At 33.3% G+C, this 21,267-nt stretch overlaps 1 protein-coding gene across 4 annotated transcripts in view; it reads right to left on the reverse strand.

Moving 5' to 3' along the window:
* The window catches only part of LOC126890405 (huntingtin-interacting protein 1), a 249,021-nt gene that overhangs the window by 65,107 nt on the left and 162,647 nt on the right, over positions 1 to 21,267 (reverse strand). For all 4 annotated transcript variants that reach the window (XM_050659304.1, XM_050659301.1, XM_050659302.1 and 1 more), the window contains 3 exons: positions 13,642 to 13,880; positions 8,228 to 8,406; positions 2,150 to 2,232 (listed from right to left, as the gene is read on the reverse strand). In XM_050659304.1, coding sequence (XP_050515261.1) covers positions 2,150 to 2,232; positions 8,228 to 8,406; positions 13,642 to 13,880 — 501 coding nt within the window. The remainder of the gene's footprint in view (positions 1 to 2,149; positions 2,233 to 8,227; positions 8,407 to 13,641; positions 13,881 to 21,267) is intronic.

Raw genomic sequence — 21,267 nt, forward strand, 5'->3', positions numbered from 1 at the left:
TAGGTGCAAAGCTACAAGAAATTTTCAAAATTATCCCTTTTTTACAGTTAACAGAAGGATTTTATATTCATCATTGGCTCACGTACGGGTAATGGTCTGAATTTTTTTTAAGAAAAAGATAGTACGCCACTGAGATATGTCAAACTAAAAATAATTTTTGAATTCCTCGTTCAATTTACGACAAAACATCTTTCTTCCTTTTTTTTCATACGAGGCGCCGTTTTTATACAAAAAAATAAAACATCTTAACGCTGACAAAGTATTCGAGGTAGTTTCCATAAATATACTCAAAGAAACTTAGTTCAAATCATGGACGTATAAATAAATTTATACGTCCATGGTTCAAATACTTTGTACACGTTAATATGTTTTATTTTTTTACATAAAAACGGTGCCGCATATGAAAAAGAAGAAAGAAAGATTTTTTGTCGTAAATTGAACGAGCAACTCAAAACGATTTTTAATTTCACATATCTGTGGCGCACTTTTTTTTTAATTCAGGCCATTACCCGTAAGCGCGCCAATGATGAATACAAAATTCTTTTGTCACCTCTAAAGGAGGTCATTTTTAACATTTGTTGTAGCTCTGCACCTAGTTAAATTCTTATTAGTAATATTTTCTGTTATTGTTCTAGTTTAGTATTTATTGTATTGGAGAGTTCTTGATAATGTATTAAAAAAATGAAAAATACGCGTCAAGATGTTTTATTTTTCTGCATAAAAACGGTGCACCATATGAAAAAAGGGCAAGAACGGTTGTTTATCATAAATTATACGTGGAATTTAAAAATAATTTTTAATTCGAAATATCTCAGTGGTGTACTATTTTTTTCTTTAAAAAAAAAATCAGACCATTACCCGTAGGCATTCTTCGATAAATACAAAATTCTTAATTGTATGCCAAAAAATGCGCAATAACCACCTCCTAAAACTCATCAAACTTCATTTTCATAGCTCAACTGGTCTCAGAGCAATAAATAAATTGGCAGTTTGAAATAAATATTTTACCACCCCGTATCTCGGAAACGAAGCATTTGCGGACATATATGTTTATTGAACAAACTGTCATTATTTTTTCATGTAGTCATACTTATGACTTACATTATTTGACCCCTCAAAGTTTGTCATACTTATTTACTAACACCCTGTACCTATAGGTGAAATTAATACCTATTAAAATCAAATAAACAACTTGCAAGGTCCTAAATGATGTGAAGAATGTATTTGAATTGCAGTATCATAAAACATTTTAATTACCATAAAAATAATAGGGAACTTGCATAAAATTTTAAATTCGAAAAAAATGTTATAAATCACAACAGAACATAATTTGAAACATATGTATCAGAGATAAAAAAAGTTTTTTTTGTGTTCCGTTCCTAAAGACGATTCTAAATTCAAATTAAGGTGAAACAGTAGCGATCAACAGGTAGCGAAAACGCGTTCCAAGATTGCGGCTGTATTTTTGAATATTTTTCGAGATATTTGGCACACGTATTCGTAATATAATAAAGAATGGCGGTACAGAGCCCAATTTGAAAAATATATTAATATGTGGAAATTGCTCTGTAATTAAATACAATATTAAAAAAAACGAGCCTGTACCGCCATTAAGAAGAACAAAAAAATACACTTTCTTCAAATAAACTTTTTTATCCGATGCCTAGATTTTGTGTCATTTTGGAACTACTAACGAAATAACAAATTTTAGTAGTTCCAAAATGACACAAAATCTAGGCATCGGATAAAAAAGTTTATTATACCCGAGTAGGTGGAGGCCAATAAACTAAAGAAGAAGAAGAAGAATAATATAAGAATAATATAACCTAAATATAACCATAAACATAACCATATAGTAGAACTACTAAAGAAGAAGAAGAATACTATAAGAATAATATAACCTAAATATAACCATAAACATAACCATATAGTAGAACTATATGACGTCACGGGTCGTTTGAACTATTTTAAATCACAGAAGATTTTAAATTTGTACTAAGTTAATGAGTTTTTGAAGCGTGAAATTTTGGAAATCTCATTTTTAAACAAAACTGAACATTATTATGTATTAAAAAAATGTGCAAGTTCCCTATTATATAACATTGTGTATTTCACTATTGTTCATTATTATTGGTTGTTTATACCTTACCTCTCTAATTTTTTGAATATGTTCATCTCTTAGCTTAACATACAGCTCTTTAAGTTTGTCGAATTTTTCATTTTTTACTTTTTCTAAAAAATAATATCAATAATAATTAAAAAAGTTTATTTAAAAAAAGTATACAGCGAATAATCAAGTACTTATAAGTAAAAAAGAACTTCCACAGGAAATCAGTAAAAAAGAAAAAGCTCTAACACTTTACAACAGAAATTAGTACCAACATTGGAAGAAATAAATAAAATATGGCGGTCAAGAACATTTGTAACCCTTTTCACAAACTATTAATACAGGTATGACAATAATATAGGCCAGGAACCGAAGCTTTGTACCTCGCAATTTTTACAGAATGGATCGATTTGCTTGAAAATTTGAGAATAAGTAGTGGATAGTCCAAGCATCAAAATCTATATGATGCCGAAAGGCGCTTTTACCATGGGGGTGATTGCCACCCCATCTCGAGGGTGGAAATTTTTTATTATATTTTGACCGCAAAAGTTGATAAAAACATTCATTCTAAGCAAAAAATATTCTATACATTTTTTTGATAAAATTAATAGTTCTCGATTTACTCGCTATCGAAAGTGATAGTTTTGTATAGAGAAAATCAATGTTTTTCGATATACTCCTTTACGATTCACTCAATTTTGCAGTAGAAAAAGTTTTTCCAACCAAGTTCTTGGGAATTAAATAACCTACAATTTTATATTTAAACATTTTTTCGTATGTCTGATGCTAATCTTTCTATTCTGAAGAAAATGGCATTTTTTACCAAACTACAAAAACTCGTTATTCGCTTTTAACTCCAGTTTCCTTAAAACTAATCATTCTAAGCCAGTCAAACTTCTAGAATCTATTAATAATACATAAATAAATAAGAATGAATAAGGCCAATGACTAAAAACACCGCTAACTTAGATTATTATGCTTCCAATTGGATTTCTCCTTTTTTTTTTTCTTAAAATATATTGATTTCTTAACCGTACTTTTTATTTTTTATACTAGAAAGTTTGGTAAAAAAAATTTTTGTAGGTTTTTACAAGATCTATAAGTCTCTTAATATTAAATCTTTTTAAAGTCCTCAGTCGCAAAAAGAGGTGACTTTGAAAGAGTTGGTAACGGTGGTTTTTCCATGTTATTACATGTTTTAATTGTCAATAGCTCACTCAATTTTTGCCGCAGAAAAAATTTTTGAAAACCTGTTTCTTGGGAATTAAATAGGCTACAATTTCATTAAACATTTTTTAGTATCTCTGATGCTAATCTTGCTATTCTGAAGAAAAGGCCATTTTTTTTCCAAACTACAAATATTTGTTATTCGCTTTTAACTCAATTTTTTTAAAAACTAATCATTCTAAGCCATTAAAACTTTTAGAACCTATTAATAATACATAAATAAAAAAGACCGAATAAGGTCAATGACTAACTTTAATTAGGATGGTGATTAGGGGGTTGCTTGCGATCACTTTTTCGTTAAAAAAAATAGGGACTGACATTCTTTTCATTATAAGTCACTTAATTTTTGAGCTAGAGGCTTTTTTTATTTCTGGAGATAGATATTTTTAAGTACTTTAAATTAATTTGAACAAGTTGTCCTCGAAAAATGCATAGTTTTCCCGTCTTTTGAATTTGAAACTACAATATTTAGCATTTGACGAAGAAGAGCCAACATATTATAAAGTATAGCTCGATTACTATTGGTCTTAAAGAAAATTAAAAAAAAAAACGGTTTTGTTTATTTTTTCAAAATGTACATTTTTGTTAAGTACAGTTCTTGTGATTTTGGAGTTATTAGCAGAAAACTTATTAAAAACATTGATTTTTTCGATATAAAACTAACACTTTGGATAGCGAATAAATAGAAAACTATCAATTTTACCAAAAAAATGTATAGAACGTTTTTTGCTTAAAATGAACGTTTTTCCAACTTTTGCTATTAAAATATGATAAAAATTTCCACCCCCGAGACGGGGTGGCAACCACCCCCATGGTAAAAGCGCCTTTCGGCATGATATAGATTTTGATTCTTGGACTACTCACTACTTATTCTCAAATTTTCAAGCAAATCGATCCATTCTGTAAAAATTGCGAGGTTTTGTCCTATTTTAAGCTTCATTACTTGGACTAATAGGCTTTACCGGAAGATTAAAACAATGAAATTATATGCCCTATACACAAAAAAGGAAACGTGCTTGACTGTTCCAACTTTAGAGGGACAACTGTCCCTTCTTAATACAACATACAAAATTTTGTCCCTTATACTTAACGAACGGCTAGCACAGTATACTGACAATATAATAGGATCCCACGAAAGAGGCAGTGGCGGTCTCAAGGGGGGGGGGCGACGGGGGCGATCGCCCCCCCCCAGAAACCTTAGTTTTCTGAAAAATTGATAAGTTAATAGATATTAATCCGAAGTGTGAGATCGAACTAATGCATTGCTATTATTGGACAAAATAATCTAACAGTGTGAAAACGTCCGTAGACAGATTATTTTAATAGCCTACGGTTAGTTTTGATATAACGTAACATCAAATACGGTACAGTGACGTTTCTGTAATGTTGTCGTTGAAGTCACAGTGGCAGTGGCAACACTGTATAAATCAGAGAGAATAGAACAAATCTTCTTCAGTCAGACGTTGCTTGCTAGCCTTGCTAGTTGCTACATATTGGCCGTGTATCAATGCCTGGCAAAGTCAAAGTATAAGTGTCAGTTTGCTCAAGCGTTTCCTTTTCCATGTGCAACTGCAAAAGAAGCAAAGGACATCGCCGAGAAGACAAATTTTGATATTAGTATTCCAAGAATATCACAAGTGCAGAAGAATCGAGCCAACCACGCAACTAAAGACCCAGAGACATACTTTAGAGTATCAGTGTTCCTTCCCATTCTAGACTCTGTAATAGAAGACACAAAGTCTCGTTTTTCTGAAGAAACATTGGAGTTGTACAATCTTCACGTATGCATGCCTGAATACCTGATAACCAACTCTGTTCAGAACATGTCTGAAAAAATTGAGTGTTTAGTAAGGAGGTACAGTGAACTTTTTGATATGTCTCAAGCTGAAATGAAATGCTTATTGAAAGGTGAACTACAGCTTTGGGAAATGCAATGGAAAGGCACGGACGAATTTCCAAAAACAGCGCTGGACGCGTTAGACAGTTGTAACAGAGATTTGTTCCCTACAGTCAGCAAGCTACTTCTAGTCTTAGCTACACTTCCCATCAGCAATGCTTCTGCAGAGCGTAGCTTTCAATCTCTAAAGAGAATAAAGTCGTGGCTAAGAACACGGATGCGTCAAGACAGGTTGACTGGACTTGCTCTACTCCCTGCCCATCGAGACATCCCTGTAGACCCAACGAAAGTTTTAGAACGATTCGCCAAAAGTGGCCATCGAAGACTTGAATTCGATTTGTAATTACATTCTTTTTAAAACCTTATAACTTGTTATTTTATTACTTATAACCTAATAAAACTATTACAATGTATAATGTGAACCTCCTTTTTTCCATTCTAATAGACTAATTTGTATTGTATATTTATTGTAAATTTTAACATTTTAGAAGGTAAAATGTGTTTTGAGCTCTTTCAATTCAAGCGTAAAACTAACATTGTCAGACCAAACCTCTGAAGTTTGACGTTTGTTCGTGATAAAGTAAAACCACCTAAATCGTCAAAGGTTGAGAAAGATGAGACTTGCTTCAGAGGCTTGCCATTGAAAAATACTATCACCCACAAACCTTTTCTATTAGACTTTGAGTTGTTTTCAATAGTTCTAAATTGGTTTTTGATACAATCACAAGAATACAAAATATATTTTGAATATTTTATTTGTAAGTTAGCCGAACAATATTTACAACAAGCTTTAGAGGCTAGCTTTTTTATTTTTAATTATAGTGTAAAACTGTTTCCACTCATACTAATTGTAATAATAATAAGTGATTTTCCTTTTTCTCCGTTCGTCACAACCACTAAGTGACAGTCAGTCCATATTCGGTCCATCAACTGTTCAAATGAATAAAATGCCTTTAAAACTCTCAAAATCTTGCCATATTTTTAAAAATTTTCCGGACCCCCTTTCCGGCTGGGGGCTGCACCGCCCAGACCCCCCTGCAACAGACCATCGCCCCTCCCAAAATCTGACTCTGAGACCGCCACTGGAAAGAGGCTTATTGAAAAACTGTTCTACCATTGATTACATATTCATCAGACAAATATTAGAAAAAACTCAGAGTACGATGCCATTATATCTTCGTAGACTTGGCCATTACTGCCATTACATCTCGGACATATTACACGTGGAGAGAGATACAACTTGCCCCAATTGATTATGCAAGAAATGATTCAAGGAAAAAGAAGGGAGACGCAGAATATTGTGGCTGCGCAACCTGAGAGAATGGTATGGGTGTACACCAAATGAACTTTTCAGAGCAGCCGTCTCTAAAGTCCGAAGAGCTATGATGATTGTCGACCTTAGCAACGTACGATAATGTTAACAGTTACTACGAATTTTTTAAAGAAAACTATTGAAGACAATATTAGTGAATTAAATGGGTTAAAAAGGTAGAAGAATACGGTCTGTGGAGAAGGCGATATAATTTCGAACTCCAAAGACTTTTTGGTAGTGCAAATAGTGAAAATCATCAAAATAAACCACCTAAAGATGGGTGGTGAGCTCCGTTATCTTCTTTTTCATGTGTCATCTTCTCTAAGAGAGTCGGCAACCATCATGGAATTCGCACTTTCGATACCGCTGCTCTAAAGATATCAACAGAAGTGCAGTTAAACCAAGCTCTCAAATTGTTTAACCAGGCTTCCACGACACCTTCTACCCTGTATTATTAATTGCAACAAGTTATAACGCTCGCTCCTCATGAAATGTGCCTACAGATATTGCAGTTCTCTAACTTTAATTGTATTTAAAACCTTTCTTTTTCCATTCTTCTCAACGCCTCGGCATTCGTGACTCTATCCACCCAACTTATTGTTAATATCCTTCTGTATACTCGAAGGCTTCCAATCTGTCCGAAACATATTTCTTCAACGTCCAAGCCTCCAACCCATAAAACAATACGGAGAACACGTAGTAGAACCGTTATGCGGATGGTTAAAAGTGATCCTGCTAAAATAATTATTATAACAAACTAATTGTAGTTTGATGTAGTTATGTTATGTAACTGTAGTTATGATCGTCAAACGACACATGCTTTTGCAAAAGTTATGTGTTTTGGGAAATGACCTGAATAGGGTGTGTGTGGTCTACTCTAACCGTAGTTTTTATCTTTGATATTTGGCAGATGCTAAAAGGAGAGAGACAATATTATTTGGCGTCTGTTTTTGGTTTAGTTAGCATTGAGATTTTGTACCGTAAGGCGAAAATACACCATTTGTTCGATTATCGTGATTTTCATTGTAATAAACTCTAAAACCTGAAATAATTACCTCAATTTACCTTTACATTATGTTAAAAAGGACGGTCAGAAAAATAATGGAGTAACCTAAACTCAAATATCTGTGGACGATGTGTAGGTATATTTAAAGGAGATTTGAATAAGGGGATGGAGAAACCAGACGCTCGACAGGGAAGGATGGAAGAATGTTTTGAGGCAGGCCAAGGCTCACGAAGGACTGTAGCGCCAACTGATAATGATGAACATTTTCACAATTCTGGACAGTTAACAAACTGAGATGAAAAGAAGAGAATATACACAAAACAAAGATATCTTTTAAAGATTTTCTTTTTGAAGCGACATTACTTTCCGTGATAACATTCTTAAATAAATATTCTCAATTTTCGAGCAAGTTTGGAAGGTGATGATATATGTCGGGGTAAGGCCAATTATTGAGCTCTAGGGTAATTACAAAAGGACCCTCTAAAGCCTTAAACGTTCTGAAAAGTTAGAATAGCTTGACCAGCTTTAATCAATAAGAATTTATATCAAAAGTAAAAAAAGAGGATAGGAAAATAGATCTGATAGATCAGAGTGAGAGTTTTCTGAAATAAGAACATACATGTTTATTATATCAAGTAATAGTTATACTTTTATCTATGAATATTTGTATATACTTACGTTCAGAATCTTGTGATTGTGCTACAGCAAACGAATGATTTAAGAGATCTTCTTTCACTTGACGTTCTTGTACTAATTCACTATCTTTGGTTGCAAGTTCAGTCTCCAAATGTACTATTTTATCTTGTAGTTTTGATATATCTCTTCCATTTTTTGCCATTATGGCGTTTAACTCGTGCCTAAAAATATGTTTGATGTTTTAAAATGTGACAAATAGTGACGCATTTTAAAAATGTCAATTAAGTTTAATATATGTTTTAAATGTTATTTACAAAGAGACGCTTATTGAATCCGAACGTCTGCGGTCCCTCAGGTGAGTACCTATCCCACATAGAAATTATTTTCTTCTTCTCTTTATAAGCAATTCTGCTTGTTCATTGGCGAATTGGTACATTTATGGAAGGTTGTCACTCCATCTTTTGCGCGGTCGGCCAATACTTCTTCTACCAACTGGTGATTCATCTCTTGCTATTTTGACCACACGTGCCTCACCCATTCTGCTTAAGTGGTTATTCCATTTCATTCTTTTTTCTATTTAGTGTCCATTGGTTTATACACTGTACGTTACATTGTCTTCTAATGTCTTCAGTCGTCTTTCGATCTCCCAGCGTATTTCCTGTAATTCTTCTCAGTACTCTCATCTCTGCCGTTTCAGAGAAATTATTTTCATTTATTCAAATTTTTTAGCCAACAAATTGGACCCCGCAACACTCCTTATGTAAAAGTGGTCCCCATCAAATTTAACGAAACTTTGCTCAATGATAGTCCTCAGTGAGTAGATTAAAAAAGTCCACGGCACCTAGGTCTGAATAACTATTATTCTCGAGCTACAGCCTTCTGAAGTTCTTAAATCCAGGTACTCCGTTTACGTTCACTAAGTGCACTAATTCACGGTCAAGTGAATGAAAATGTCTATTATTGAAAGAAGAGAGACTCATTTGCTTCATGCATATTTGCGTGTTGCATATGAATTCGTGGTTAAAAATAGATGCATCGTATTTCAGTCTTCAGAAAACCTCCGAAAAATACTCAGAAAATTGAAGAAGTGCGATAAAAAATGTGTTGCTACAGCGACATAAGAATTATCACGTTTTCATGAATGGTTCAGACTTAACGAGCTCGCATACCGAAGCAATATCCTACATCGCATGTGGCATGCATTGCGAAAAGATACGCACTGAGTGTCACATCTGGTTTTCGGTTAATCTTCGGTGACTTTCGGTGGAATTTCGTTCAATGAAAACCAGATGTGACACTCAGTGCGTATCTTTCCGCAATGTATGTTATGCGATGTAGGGATATTGCTTTGGTTTGCGAGCTCCCTTACAATGGTTCATACAATACCAGCATAGCTGCAGTTCTGTCTTATCTTTAAAAAACTACTGAACAGCGGCGGATCTAGGGGGGAATAGGGTAATTCCCCCCGTAACACGGTGCAGAATTAAAGAAAAAATTGTTGAAATATGATTATTACACGTTGAAATATGTTAGCTTACATGCAACTTACAACAGACAGACAAATTCAACCCAATTAACTCGACAGTTAGGAAAATAAAGGAAACTTATTGCACATGTTATTACCTATGTGTTTTATGTAGTTTGGGTTTATCTATCTTATAGATATTGGGGTTGGTGTTTTATGAGTTGGTGGGTGAAGGAAGTCGCACCCCTACCCCAAGGCAAATGCTCCGCAATTGCTACTGAAGTGTCCTGATAGGTCGTTAGTCGTTAGTTGACATACGATGCATCTAACCGAAATCAGCAAAATCTTAACGTACATACAGTTGAAGATGACATAAAACCGATTTTTCCATAGAAGATTGCAATTAATATTTTGCGTTTACCTACTACCATGTATGTACTTTGTTTTTTCTTTTCGTATTGAGATCAAGTCCATTTTCTTTACTCATATCTGATATGCTGGAGATTATTCTTTGTAAATCACCAAACTATTTGCAAAAACTACTGCTTCGTCGGCATATCTAATGATTTTTAGAGGCACTCTATTCTGCATGCGTGAAAACGGGAGTTGCCTTGTTCTGCTCTAGCAGCACGTATTGTGGTTGTTCCTCAATTTTCTGAAGGCGTTTCAGTAGCAGTGGAGGAACATTTGCCTTGGGAGAAGGGGTGACTTCCAATAAAACACCAACCCCTAAATACATAAAATAGATAAACCCAAACTACAAGACATAAATAATAACATGTGCAACAAGTTTCCTTAATTGTCCTAACTGTCGAGTTAATTGAGTTGAATTTGTCTTTCAGTAGTAAGTTTCATGTCAGCTAATATATTTTTTATGTTTCAACAATTTTTCCTTTATTCCTCCCGGGTTACGGGGGGAATTACCCTATTTCCCCCTAAATCCGCCGCTGTTCAGTAGTTTTCTAAAGATAAGGTGGAACTGCAGCTATGCTGGTATTGGATAAGTCTGAACCATTCATGAAAACATGATGATTCTTATGTCGCTGTAGCAACACATTTTCTATCGCACTTCTTCAGTTTTCTGAGTATTTTTTGGAGGTTTTCTGAAGACTAAAATACGATGCAACTATTTTTAACCATGAATTCATATTCAGCACGCAAATATGCATAAAGAAAATGAGTCTCTCTTTTTTCAATAATAGATATTTTCATTCACTTGACCGTGAATTAGTGCACTTAACGTAAACTGATTACCTGAATTTAAGAACTTCAGAAGGCTGTAGCTCGAGAATAGTAGTTTTGCAGACCTACGTGCCATGGACTTTTTTAATCTACTCACTGAGAACTATCATTGACCAAAGTTTCGTTAAATTTGACCGATACCACTTTTCCATAAGGAGTGTTGCGAGGTCCATTCCCACCCAGACGAGATTCGAACTCACAACCTTTGGGTCCAAAGGTAGGTTCTTACCTCTTAGTCACGGAGTGACCTCATTTCTATAGGGTGACGTACAAAGGACTTCGGCTTCTCCTAATAAAATGTCGTGTTTGTTTTTTATGATGGTCTGTTCTTTAATTGCTGATTTTTCGTACTGATCAAGGCGACGCGACAGTTCCTCTTGTATTCACTCAAACTATTATTAACACTATGTTCTAATAATAATGTACATTGAACCAGAACTACGGGTTCTTCAGGAAAAAGGCACTATCAGGAATTACAACATTTTTGAAAAACATGCAGGCAGGTCAATTTTTGATTAAACGACACATTGGCCAGCTCTCATCATCCACCTTCACAAATTAATTCAGTCATTAATACCCTTATCTCCAGATCAATACGCCTTTGCGATGATGCAAGTTGATCATCTACTTCGCTTTTTTCTTTAAAACAAGTCACATCGATAGGAATCTCCACGAATTCCAATCTCCGTCTCAATCCCAACCCAAAGACACATAACATGATTATACGAATGTTTTTCTTGTTTACATCAAAGGTGTTACTGATTTACAATATTTAACTCCGAACAAAAACTTTCACCTCTTGTCCCATCAGTGAAAATCTCAAATGAAGAACACGGAGTTTACGAAATTCCTTGTGCAAACTGCCCCCCATATTACATAGACCAGACCAATCGTAGAATACAAAATAAGATTTATGAACATTCCACATTTGTTATCAATTTGAGCTCTATACATCATACATGTCACGAAATTGACTTTCAAAACACCAGAACCATAGCCCCATCTGCTTCTATAAACCAAGAATTATCCAAGAAGCCATAGAGAAGAAAAAAAACCGAATTATCTAAATAAAAGAGATGACGACACCCGGCTGCCTTCGACATGAAGACCCCTCCTACAGAAAGCTTCGTCCGCTTCACCTATCAATCCAAATCCCGTCGTCTAGAATCTTTGCACCAACACCCACCCAAGCGCCACTCCAGTGAACCACCTCATCACCGACGGTATAAATGAACCGTCCGCCATCAGCAGCAGCAGCAGTGGTATAGTGAACAGTGTAGTGTTTAGAGGCTCAGGAGACTGAACCCGGAAGCCCTGAAGATGAAGTCGAAACCTCGGTCGTGTGAATATTGACGAGGTTCAACCAGGAAGCATAGTGAGTTCTATTTTCATATTAATACTTGTAATAATATTGACTTTAGCTTAAGTTTAAATACACTAAGGGTCAAAATTAACGGACCACCTTAAAAATGGGACATTTTTAATGTCTCATATTTCCTAAATCTGTTGTCCGATTTTAGTAATTGTTTTAATATGTTATAGCTTTATTCATCAAGAATATGGGTGTAATAAAATTGTTGCTAAACAGATAACTGTCATTGTATACCGGGTGTAACAATGATAGTGTGTTTTTTCCTCAAAGTTTGGAACACCCTGTGGAATATTCTAGCGTATATAAAATATTGAAATTAATTAAAACTCAACTGTAACCTTAAGCTATCTTAACATTTTGCTTTTTGATTCATTCGCTTATGTTGGATAATAAAAAAGTTAGGTACTTTAAGAAGTAGCAACGTTTTTCATCAACACAGGGTGTTTCTAAATAAATAAACTTTAAGGGTTAATTCTGCATAAAAAAATAATGACCGTTTGCTTTATAAACATATGTCCGCAAATGCTTCGTTTCCGAGATACGGGATGTTTAATTTTTTCTTACAAACTGACGATTTATTTATTGCTCTAAAACCGGTTGAGATATGCAAATAAAATTTGGTAGGTTTTAAGAGGTAGTTATTGGTCATTTTTTTCGCATACAAATAAGAATTTTATATTGACCATTGGCGTGTATACGGGTAATATGACCGGGTAATATGACCCGTAAGCACGCCAATGGTGAATATAAAATTCTTAGTTGTACGTCAAAAAATGCCCAATAACTACCTCTTAAAACCTACCAAATTTCATTTGCATATCTCAACCGGTCTTAAAGCAATATATAAATCGTCAGTTTGTAAGAAAAAATTCAACATCCCGTATCTCGGAAACGAAGCATTTGCGGACACATGTTTATAAAGTAAACGGTCATTATTTTTCATGCAGAATTACTCCTTAAAGTTTGTCGCACTTATTTAGCGATTTATTTATAATCAAAAAGCGAAATGTTAAGAAAGTCTAAGGCTACAGTTGAGTTTTAATTTCAGCTAGAATATTCCACAGGATGTTCCAAACTTTGAGGAAAAAACACACTATCATTGTTACACCCGGTATACAATGACACTTATCTGTTTAGCAACAATATTATTACATCGATATTCTTGAAGAATAAAGCTATAAGATATTAAAAAAATCACTAAAATCGGACAACAGGTTTAGGAAATATGAGACATTAAAAATGTCCCATTTTTAAGGTGGTGCGTTAATTTTGACGCTTAGTGTATATAATATATTTTATTCAAATTAGCCTCTTATTTTAGAAGATTAACTTCAGGTAGAAAAGTAATAACACTAAAGAATAAAATATTTTACAAACCTCATCTTTTCACATTGCCCACGAAGAAATTCTCTTTCCTTGATCAATTCTTCCTGAGCAGCCAATATCATGGCTTCATTTCTTGCTTGTGCATTATCTATCTCGGTCGTATCTTCTGTTGTATCAATTAAATTTCCTTCCACTAGAGGCTCTTCTTCGTGCTCTGGTTCCTGGGGAACTATCACTTCTTGGGTAACATAGGTTCTAAAATCGCCCATTATTAGAAAATTCGGGGGATTCTGCAAAAAGTTTGTTATTTTTGACTTCATGTTCAACATTTAAAAAACTGGTGGTATTAAAAACAAGGTAGGTATGCATTTTTTTATTATGCTATAAACATATTCACGTAATGAAGCCATCAAATTCTTATTACTGTACAAACTGAAAAGTCTCAGCTGCAGAATTTACCATTGTAATAAAATTAAAATGGTAAATAGTTATTTAAATCTGAAACATTTTTTGTTGAAAGTTCTTTCTGGTACATCCTTAATCTGCGACTTTTACAATTTATAAGACCGCAGACGACGAATGTAGAAAACAAAAAAGGACTTCTACGCCAGGGAAATAAGACAAACATATGCCATGTTCGGGACACTTGAGCAGCCAGGTTGCAAATGGGTTTTTTGGGTACATACTATATAGGGTGAGGCAGATAAAGGGCCTATTAGAAATATCTCGAGAACTAAAGGTAACAGAATCATGAAAATTGGAATTAAAGGATTTTGAAGAGTGATCTATTTAATGAAAATATTTTCATCTATTTTCTACTTCCGGTTATACCGGAAGTTGCTTATAACTTCGTTTTTTTTAAATGGGACACCCTGTATATTTTTACATTTTTGGATTTTCCTCGATGTCTCCTTTCTTAATATATCAGGTTTTATATTATTATACAGGGTAGTTTAAAAGATAATTACGTGTTTTTATTAATTTCGTAGCAATTTTCACACCCTGTAGAATTATAGTACTTTGACATCAAAAACTCTATTTACGTTCAGATGATTTTTAATATAGTCTACTATTGCTAAACATTATTAGTATAGCTATATATTGAATTTTAGTATACAGGGTTGGTCAAAACACGGAATGAATATTTTCTGAGTTTTCTTAAATAGCACACCCTGTATTTTAGTATTGTAATGAAATGATATTTTATGGTACTTTTTTATTTTATAAGCATTCCCTATACCTAACTGCTTTAATTTGTGAGTTATTGGTGATTTAAGCCAAACATTAATTGCAATAAAAAATACGTGAAATTTCATTAGGTTGGCCTTAAAAATATTCAGTCACAAATAATTTTTCGGAAATAAATACATATTAATCTAGACTGATCGTTAAAATTCCCAATAATTATTGAGCTAACAAAATACTTATGTAGTTAACATTGTTGGTGCGATTAACAATTAAGCACAAATTAAAGCAGTTAGGTATAGGGAATGCTTAAGAAATAAAAAAAGTAACATAAATATCATTTCATTACAATACTAAAATACAGGGTGTTCCATTTAAAAAAAAACTCAGAAAATACTCATTCCTAGTTTCGACCAACCCTGTATACTAAAATTCAACAATTAGCTATACTAATAATTTCTGACAATAGTAGACTATATTAAAAACCATTTGAACATAAATAAAGTTTTTGATGTCATACTACTCCAATTCTACAGGGTGTTAAAATTGCTACGAAATTAATAAAAAAACGTAATTATCTTTTAAACTACCCTGTATAACAATACAAAACCTGATATTTTAAGTAATAAGACTTCGAGTAGAATCAAAAATGTAAAAATATACAGGGTGTCCCATTTAAAAAAATGAAGTTATAAGCAACTTCCGGTATAACCGGAAGTAGAAAATAGATAAAAATGTTTTCATTAAATAGATCACTCTTCAAAACCCCTTCATGCCAATTTTCATGAGTCTGTTACCTTTAGTTCTCGAGATATTTCTAATAGGCCCTTTATCTGCCTCACCCTGTATACCTAATACATTATAAATACAAAAATGCCCGTCACAGTCCGGACGAGAATTTTAATTATTAACAAAAAAGTGTCAAAAATGGCAGTTTTTTCGTTTAAATCGCCACAGGTAAAAATACGGTAATTAAAATATCTTATTTATAGTATCCTTCTAGTAGATGAGCAATGAGCATAGGTTAAAAATGGCAGTTTTTGAATTTTGGGCCCATCATTTGTTTGCTTCGGAAATTTCAAAATTATACAAAAATTTTGAAAATAAAAAAATTGCTATAACTTTGGCGAAAATGGCCTTTAGACTTTCATATTGCACGAAAAGTTGAATCAAACAGTCTATATAATGCACAAAAAAGTTTAATGCCCGGTTGCACCAACAGATCTTAGGCTTAAGTCGAGAATATCATGGGAATTAATATAATATAATCATAATATATTACAATAAGAATACTATAATATAATAATAGATATAATTGATAATAAGGTAAGAATCTAAAATTATGGTGCAACGTAAGTGATACTCAAGGAGGCCCTATCTATAAGTAGAGCTTAGCTAAGCTGGAGTTTAAGATCTGTTGGTGCAACTAGGCATAAGACGATTCGTCAATTAGTTTAAATTTTATTCAATTTGTTTATCCCAAAGAACATTTTTTTTGCAATGTTATTGTTCAGAAAATAATGAACAGTTCTGTAGAAACCACGTGAAAGAAGAATAGTTATATTTTCAACGAATTTAAAAAAAATCAATAAAAAGTAATTTTTATCATTCCGAAAACATTTTACTAAAGTAGAGTCATTTTTGGCTTATAAACAATTTGAATAACTTTGTTAATATTGACTCTAGATTAAAACTACTTTGGGATTTGAAAACTGGTATGTTTACAAGGATTTTAGAAAAAACTTTTTGCCTAGGTTAATTACGGTCAAAGTTAGCGACTTTTTTTTATTTAATTCAGAACTACTTTGTTTATAAAAATTGAGCAACCTAACTAGCGCCATTTTGAAGCTCAAGGTATAAAGTTTATGTGTAAAAGTTTGAGTAAATTTGAACTTCAACAAAATGGTTAATAAAGCTTTAAAAATTACGTCCTAACGAAATCGATTCGTGGTCGGTGGAGGGGAATTATTAAAATCCGTGCAATCAAAAAATGAAACTGATTTTTCAAACATATGCTGCGATTAATATCTCCGGAGCTTGTTGATGGATTTTGATCATAATTTTTTCAATTTGTATGTACTCATAGTCTTGTAGAGTACGTTATGTACACATATCCCCACCTAACATTACAAAATGTTAAGGAGAATCCCCCTTATCACTCAGGGATATGAAAAATAGATTACGACCGATTTTAAGACCTACCGAATATTCATATATAATTTCATAAAAATCGGTCAAGCGGTCTCAGAGGAGTATGGCAACTAACACTGTGACTGTGGAGAATTTTATAGATGGCTATTAAAACATGGGGGTTGGTGATAGGAGAGTGAAAATTAAGGGTTGTATGTATTTTTTAATTCTACATCATATACAATTAAGGTAGACAATTTTGTCAAAAAAAAAAAATAAAAAAAATGTCAGGGGGCAACCCCCCTTATAATTTATGGGTATGAAAAATAGATTAAAACCTATTCTAAGTCCTACAGGATATACGTGTAAAATTTCATAAAAATCGGTCTAGCCGTTTCGGAGGAGTATGGTAACTAACACTGTTACAGGAGAATTTTATCTATATAGTAACTGTGAATTAAATAATAAAAATGGCTAGCTTTGACCGCATTTAACATAGGCGAAAAGTTTTTTTTTTGAAAATTCGTGTAAAAATACCAGCTTTTGAAATCCCAAAGTAGATTTACTTTACAGTCTATATTATCAAATTTATTCAAATTGTTTTTAAGCCAAAAATGACTACTTTAGTGAAATGTTTTAGTAATGATAAAAATTACTTTCGATTGATTTTTTTAATTCTTTGAAAATATAAGTGTTCTTCTTTCAAATATTTTTCACAGAATTGCTGTATCATTATTATTTTCTGAACAATAACATTGCAAAAAAGCTCTTTGGGATAAACAAATTGAATAAAATTTAAACTAATTGACGAATCGTCTTGAAATTTTTTTGTGCATGATATGTACTGGTTGTCTCAACTTTTCGTGCAATATCAAAGTCTAAGTTCATTTTCGCAAAAGTTATATATATATATTTTTTATTTTCGAAATGTTAGTCTTGTTTTGCAATTTGCGAAGCAACAAATGATCAGACCAAAATTCAAAAACTGCCATTTTGAACCTTTGCTCATCTACAAAAAGATGAATGCTCTAAATAAGATATTTAATTACCCTATTTTTACCTGTAGCGATTTAAACGAAAAAACTGCCACTTTTGACACGTATTTGTTAATAACTAAAATTCTCGTCCGAACTGTCACAGGTTGTATTTATAATGTATTAGGTATATAGTACCTAAAAAACCCATTTGCAACCTGGCTGCTCAAATGTCCCGACAAAAACCTTATTTCTCTGGACTATTCACTATATGCAGTCACATTCCGTTTTCATTCGTCTAGGAAAAGGACAGGAAGAAACTTCCTAGTACTCAAGGGTACCCTTGAGTACTAGGTACCCTTGAATACTAGGAAGTTTCTTTCTGTCCTTTTCCTAGACGAATGAAAACGGAATGTGGCTGCATATAGTGGAGTCTATTTTTGTTTTCTATATTCGTCGTCTGCGGTCTTATAAATTGTAAAAGTCGCAGATTAAGGATGTACCAGAAAGAACTTTCAACAAGAAAAGTTTCAGATTTAAATAACTATTTACCATTTTAATTTTATTACAATGGTGAATTCTGCATCTGAGACTTTTCAGTTTGTTTAAGAGATGTCGCTGAGTTGCGTCCAATGGGGATTTCAATGATCTTTGAAATTTCCCTTAAATAGATGGTCGAGCTGTTTTTCGATTTAGAGGTGTGCACGCTAGCGCTGTTGAGGAAGCCTGTAATGGCAGAAACAGCTGTCCAGCGATTGTGCATCCCTCTGAATCGAAAACAAGAAAAATCATCTTTTACTCTTATTATTGTATTTGGTATTAACATTTTAATTTCAGTGATGTAAGTATAGATAAATAAATAAAAGGAGAATCCCAAGTGGTTATCTGGGGCTGGTTATATCATAGTTTAAAAAAATTACAATTAAGTAAAAACCTCTCATGTAAAATCTTTATTATAAAATTAGAATTAACCAAAAAGAACAAAAATTTCAGAACGTTTTCGGTCTTATCAGACCTAGATCTTGTCAGTTTTTAAGCGGGGATCTGTATATTCCCTTAAGGTGAATTCCTCTAACATCGACCTCTTGTCACAACTTTTTAAAATATAAGATTTTCAACATGTTATATAAGAGTTATTAGACCTTGCTATGTCGATGGTTTAAATTACTTTCAAGATGTTTTCACTGTTGATGGTCTAATAAGACCGAAAAAGGTTTGATATTTTTAATCCTTTGGGATAATTTAAATTTTATAATAAAAAGGTACCATTTTACATCAGAAGTTTTTACTTCATTGTAAGTTTTTTTAATTATCGATACTGGTTACTCTTTTTATTTGAAATGTATCTATAATAATTCACGCCTTTCCCAATAAGCAAGCAGGTTTAAGTGGTATGTTGTGGTAAAAGTTGATGATATAAAATAAGCTTCTCGCGAGACGTTATACTACCCAACAAATTAAAAAAAAAAAGCAAAATCAAAAGCTAGAATCGCAACTTAAATGTTGGTACAAAATAAGGACTTTTGATGCTACTAGTAAATTTGTTCGAAAATGATAATTGGACCTTAATCCAATATTGGTCCAATCTTCTCCACCTCTAAAGTGACTAGCTGACGTTTTCTACATATTCCGTCAGTAATTCTATCCATGTAATCTCTATTTGTCACCTTGACTTTGCCGGTCTAGGCATAATAGTATATTATTCAACGAGCATGTAATGATGGCTATTACTCACTATGATGAAGTTTGTGACACGAGCCGTTGGCGAGTGTCGTAATTCATCAGAGTGAGTAATAGCCATTACATGCAAGTAGAATACTATACTTTTTCTACGACCTTTTTTATTTGGATTAGTAGAAAAATATAATTATCAACTACTAACATTATTTAAACCGAAATATTTTACTTTTCATAAGAAAATATATTTTATATAACTATGGCAACACTGTTAGAATTACACTCGTTGAGCTTATGAACTTATGAAACAGTCAAACAGTTGTCATTATGTCATGGAATGGCGGCGGCTTTTAAAAATAAGACATATTTTAAGGCAATTACATGAAAAAGAACGTGTGCTCTCAATTAAAATCTATTGTACAATGAACAGTAAGTACAACAGAATTCATTGATATGAATTTCATATCCGTAAGTCCTTTTACGAAATTATACCGATTGTTTATTGTTTACCTTTTAATAACGTCAATCTTAAAATGTCAAATGTTGAAATTTAAACGTAAAAAATATACTAACCCATTGTTAGGCCGATGCCGCAGTGCAGGAAGTTTGCTAGGATGGTGGATGGTAGATACCCGCCTGGCGACCATCCAGCTACTTATACCACGAATAATACAACGACGGTAGCCGCAGTGGCCTCCCACTACCATCTACCCACCCGGTGGTCCGCCAGGCGTCTATCCACCCATATCAGTCGTGTTTGATAATCCATCCGGGTAGCCTCGCTATGGATGAAAGCGTAATAAGTGCTGTGTATAAAAGAAGGGCAATTTGGGACCCAGCAGACCCACTATGTGACGAAACATGGCTTAAAATATCTGGTTTATTTATTCTTTGCAGTTGCACAAAAAAAAATCCAATATTCAAGTCAGGTGAATTTAAAAAACAATTTTTGCCTTTAAGTCGATTTTTCTCCACTTTCTGAAAAGTTTAGTGAGTGAGTTTTACCTCTAATATGACGATATGCTAAAAAACAAACCAAATGTAACGTAACAAATGAAACAAACGATTCCTCAGCCGTCAGTTGGATACTGACTTCTGACTTCATTTCACTCTTTCACTGCGTCCAGGATGCAGCGACCCTCCACCATCCACCTTTAAAATCCACCCACCAAGCCACCATCTAGCATCCTGCAGTGCGGCATCGGCTTTAAAGTTAAAAATCCTTTTAACATTTTTCAAATTTAATTGTTCATATAAATTACAATGATTATTTTATTAAATAAACAAGTTTAAGTAATTTTATTTGCTAATAGGTTTATTAAAAGTGCCATGCACCACTTCAACCCGTGAGTAATGACCCGCGAGTAACTTCAGCTCGTGAGTAATGAATTATTACTCACGGGTAAAGTAATGGGTGTTATTATCTATTCAAAAATAGCGAATAACAAGTATATTATTAAACGGTCGTAGAAAAATACTTTTGACTGTTTCATTCACGTAATTTTCCTTATTATTATTACACTCCGACCGATGAGCTGCGCGCAAACCGAACAAGTAATGCAGAATTCATTTGGTGCTTAAATTACTGAGTTGCCACGGTTCTTACAAATATGGACTGATTTGTTTTGAAATGTTGTTTACATTAAGAGGAAACAGTAGCAATCAACAGGTAGCGAAAACGCGTTCCAAGATTGCGGCTGTAATTTTGAAT

The sequence above is a fragment of the Diabrotica virgifera genome, chromosome 8 (genome assembly GCF_917563875.1).
Source record: "Diabrotica virgifera virgifera chromosome 8, PGI_DIABVI_V3a".
NCBI lineage: Eukaryota > Metazoa > Arthropoda > Insecta > Coleoptera > Chrysomelidae > Diabrotica > Diabrotica virgifera.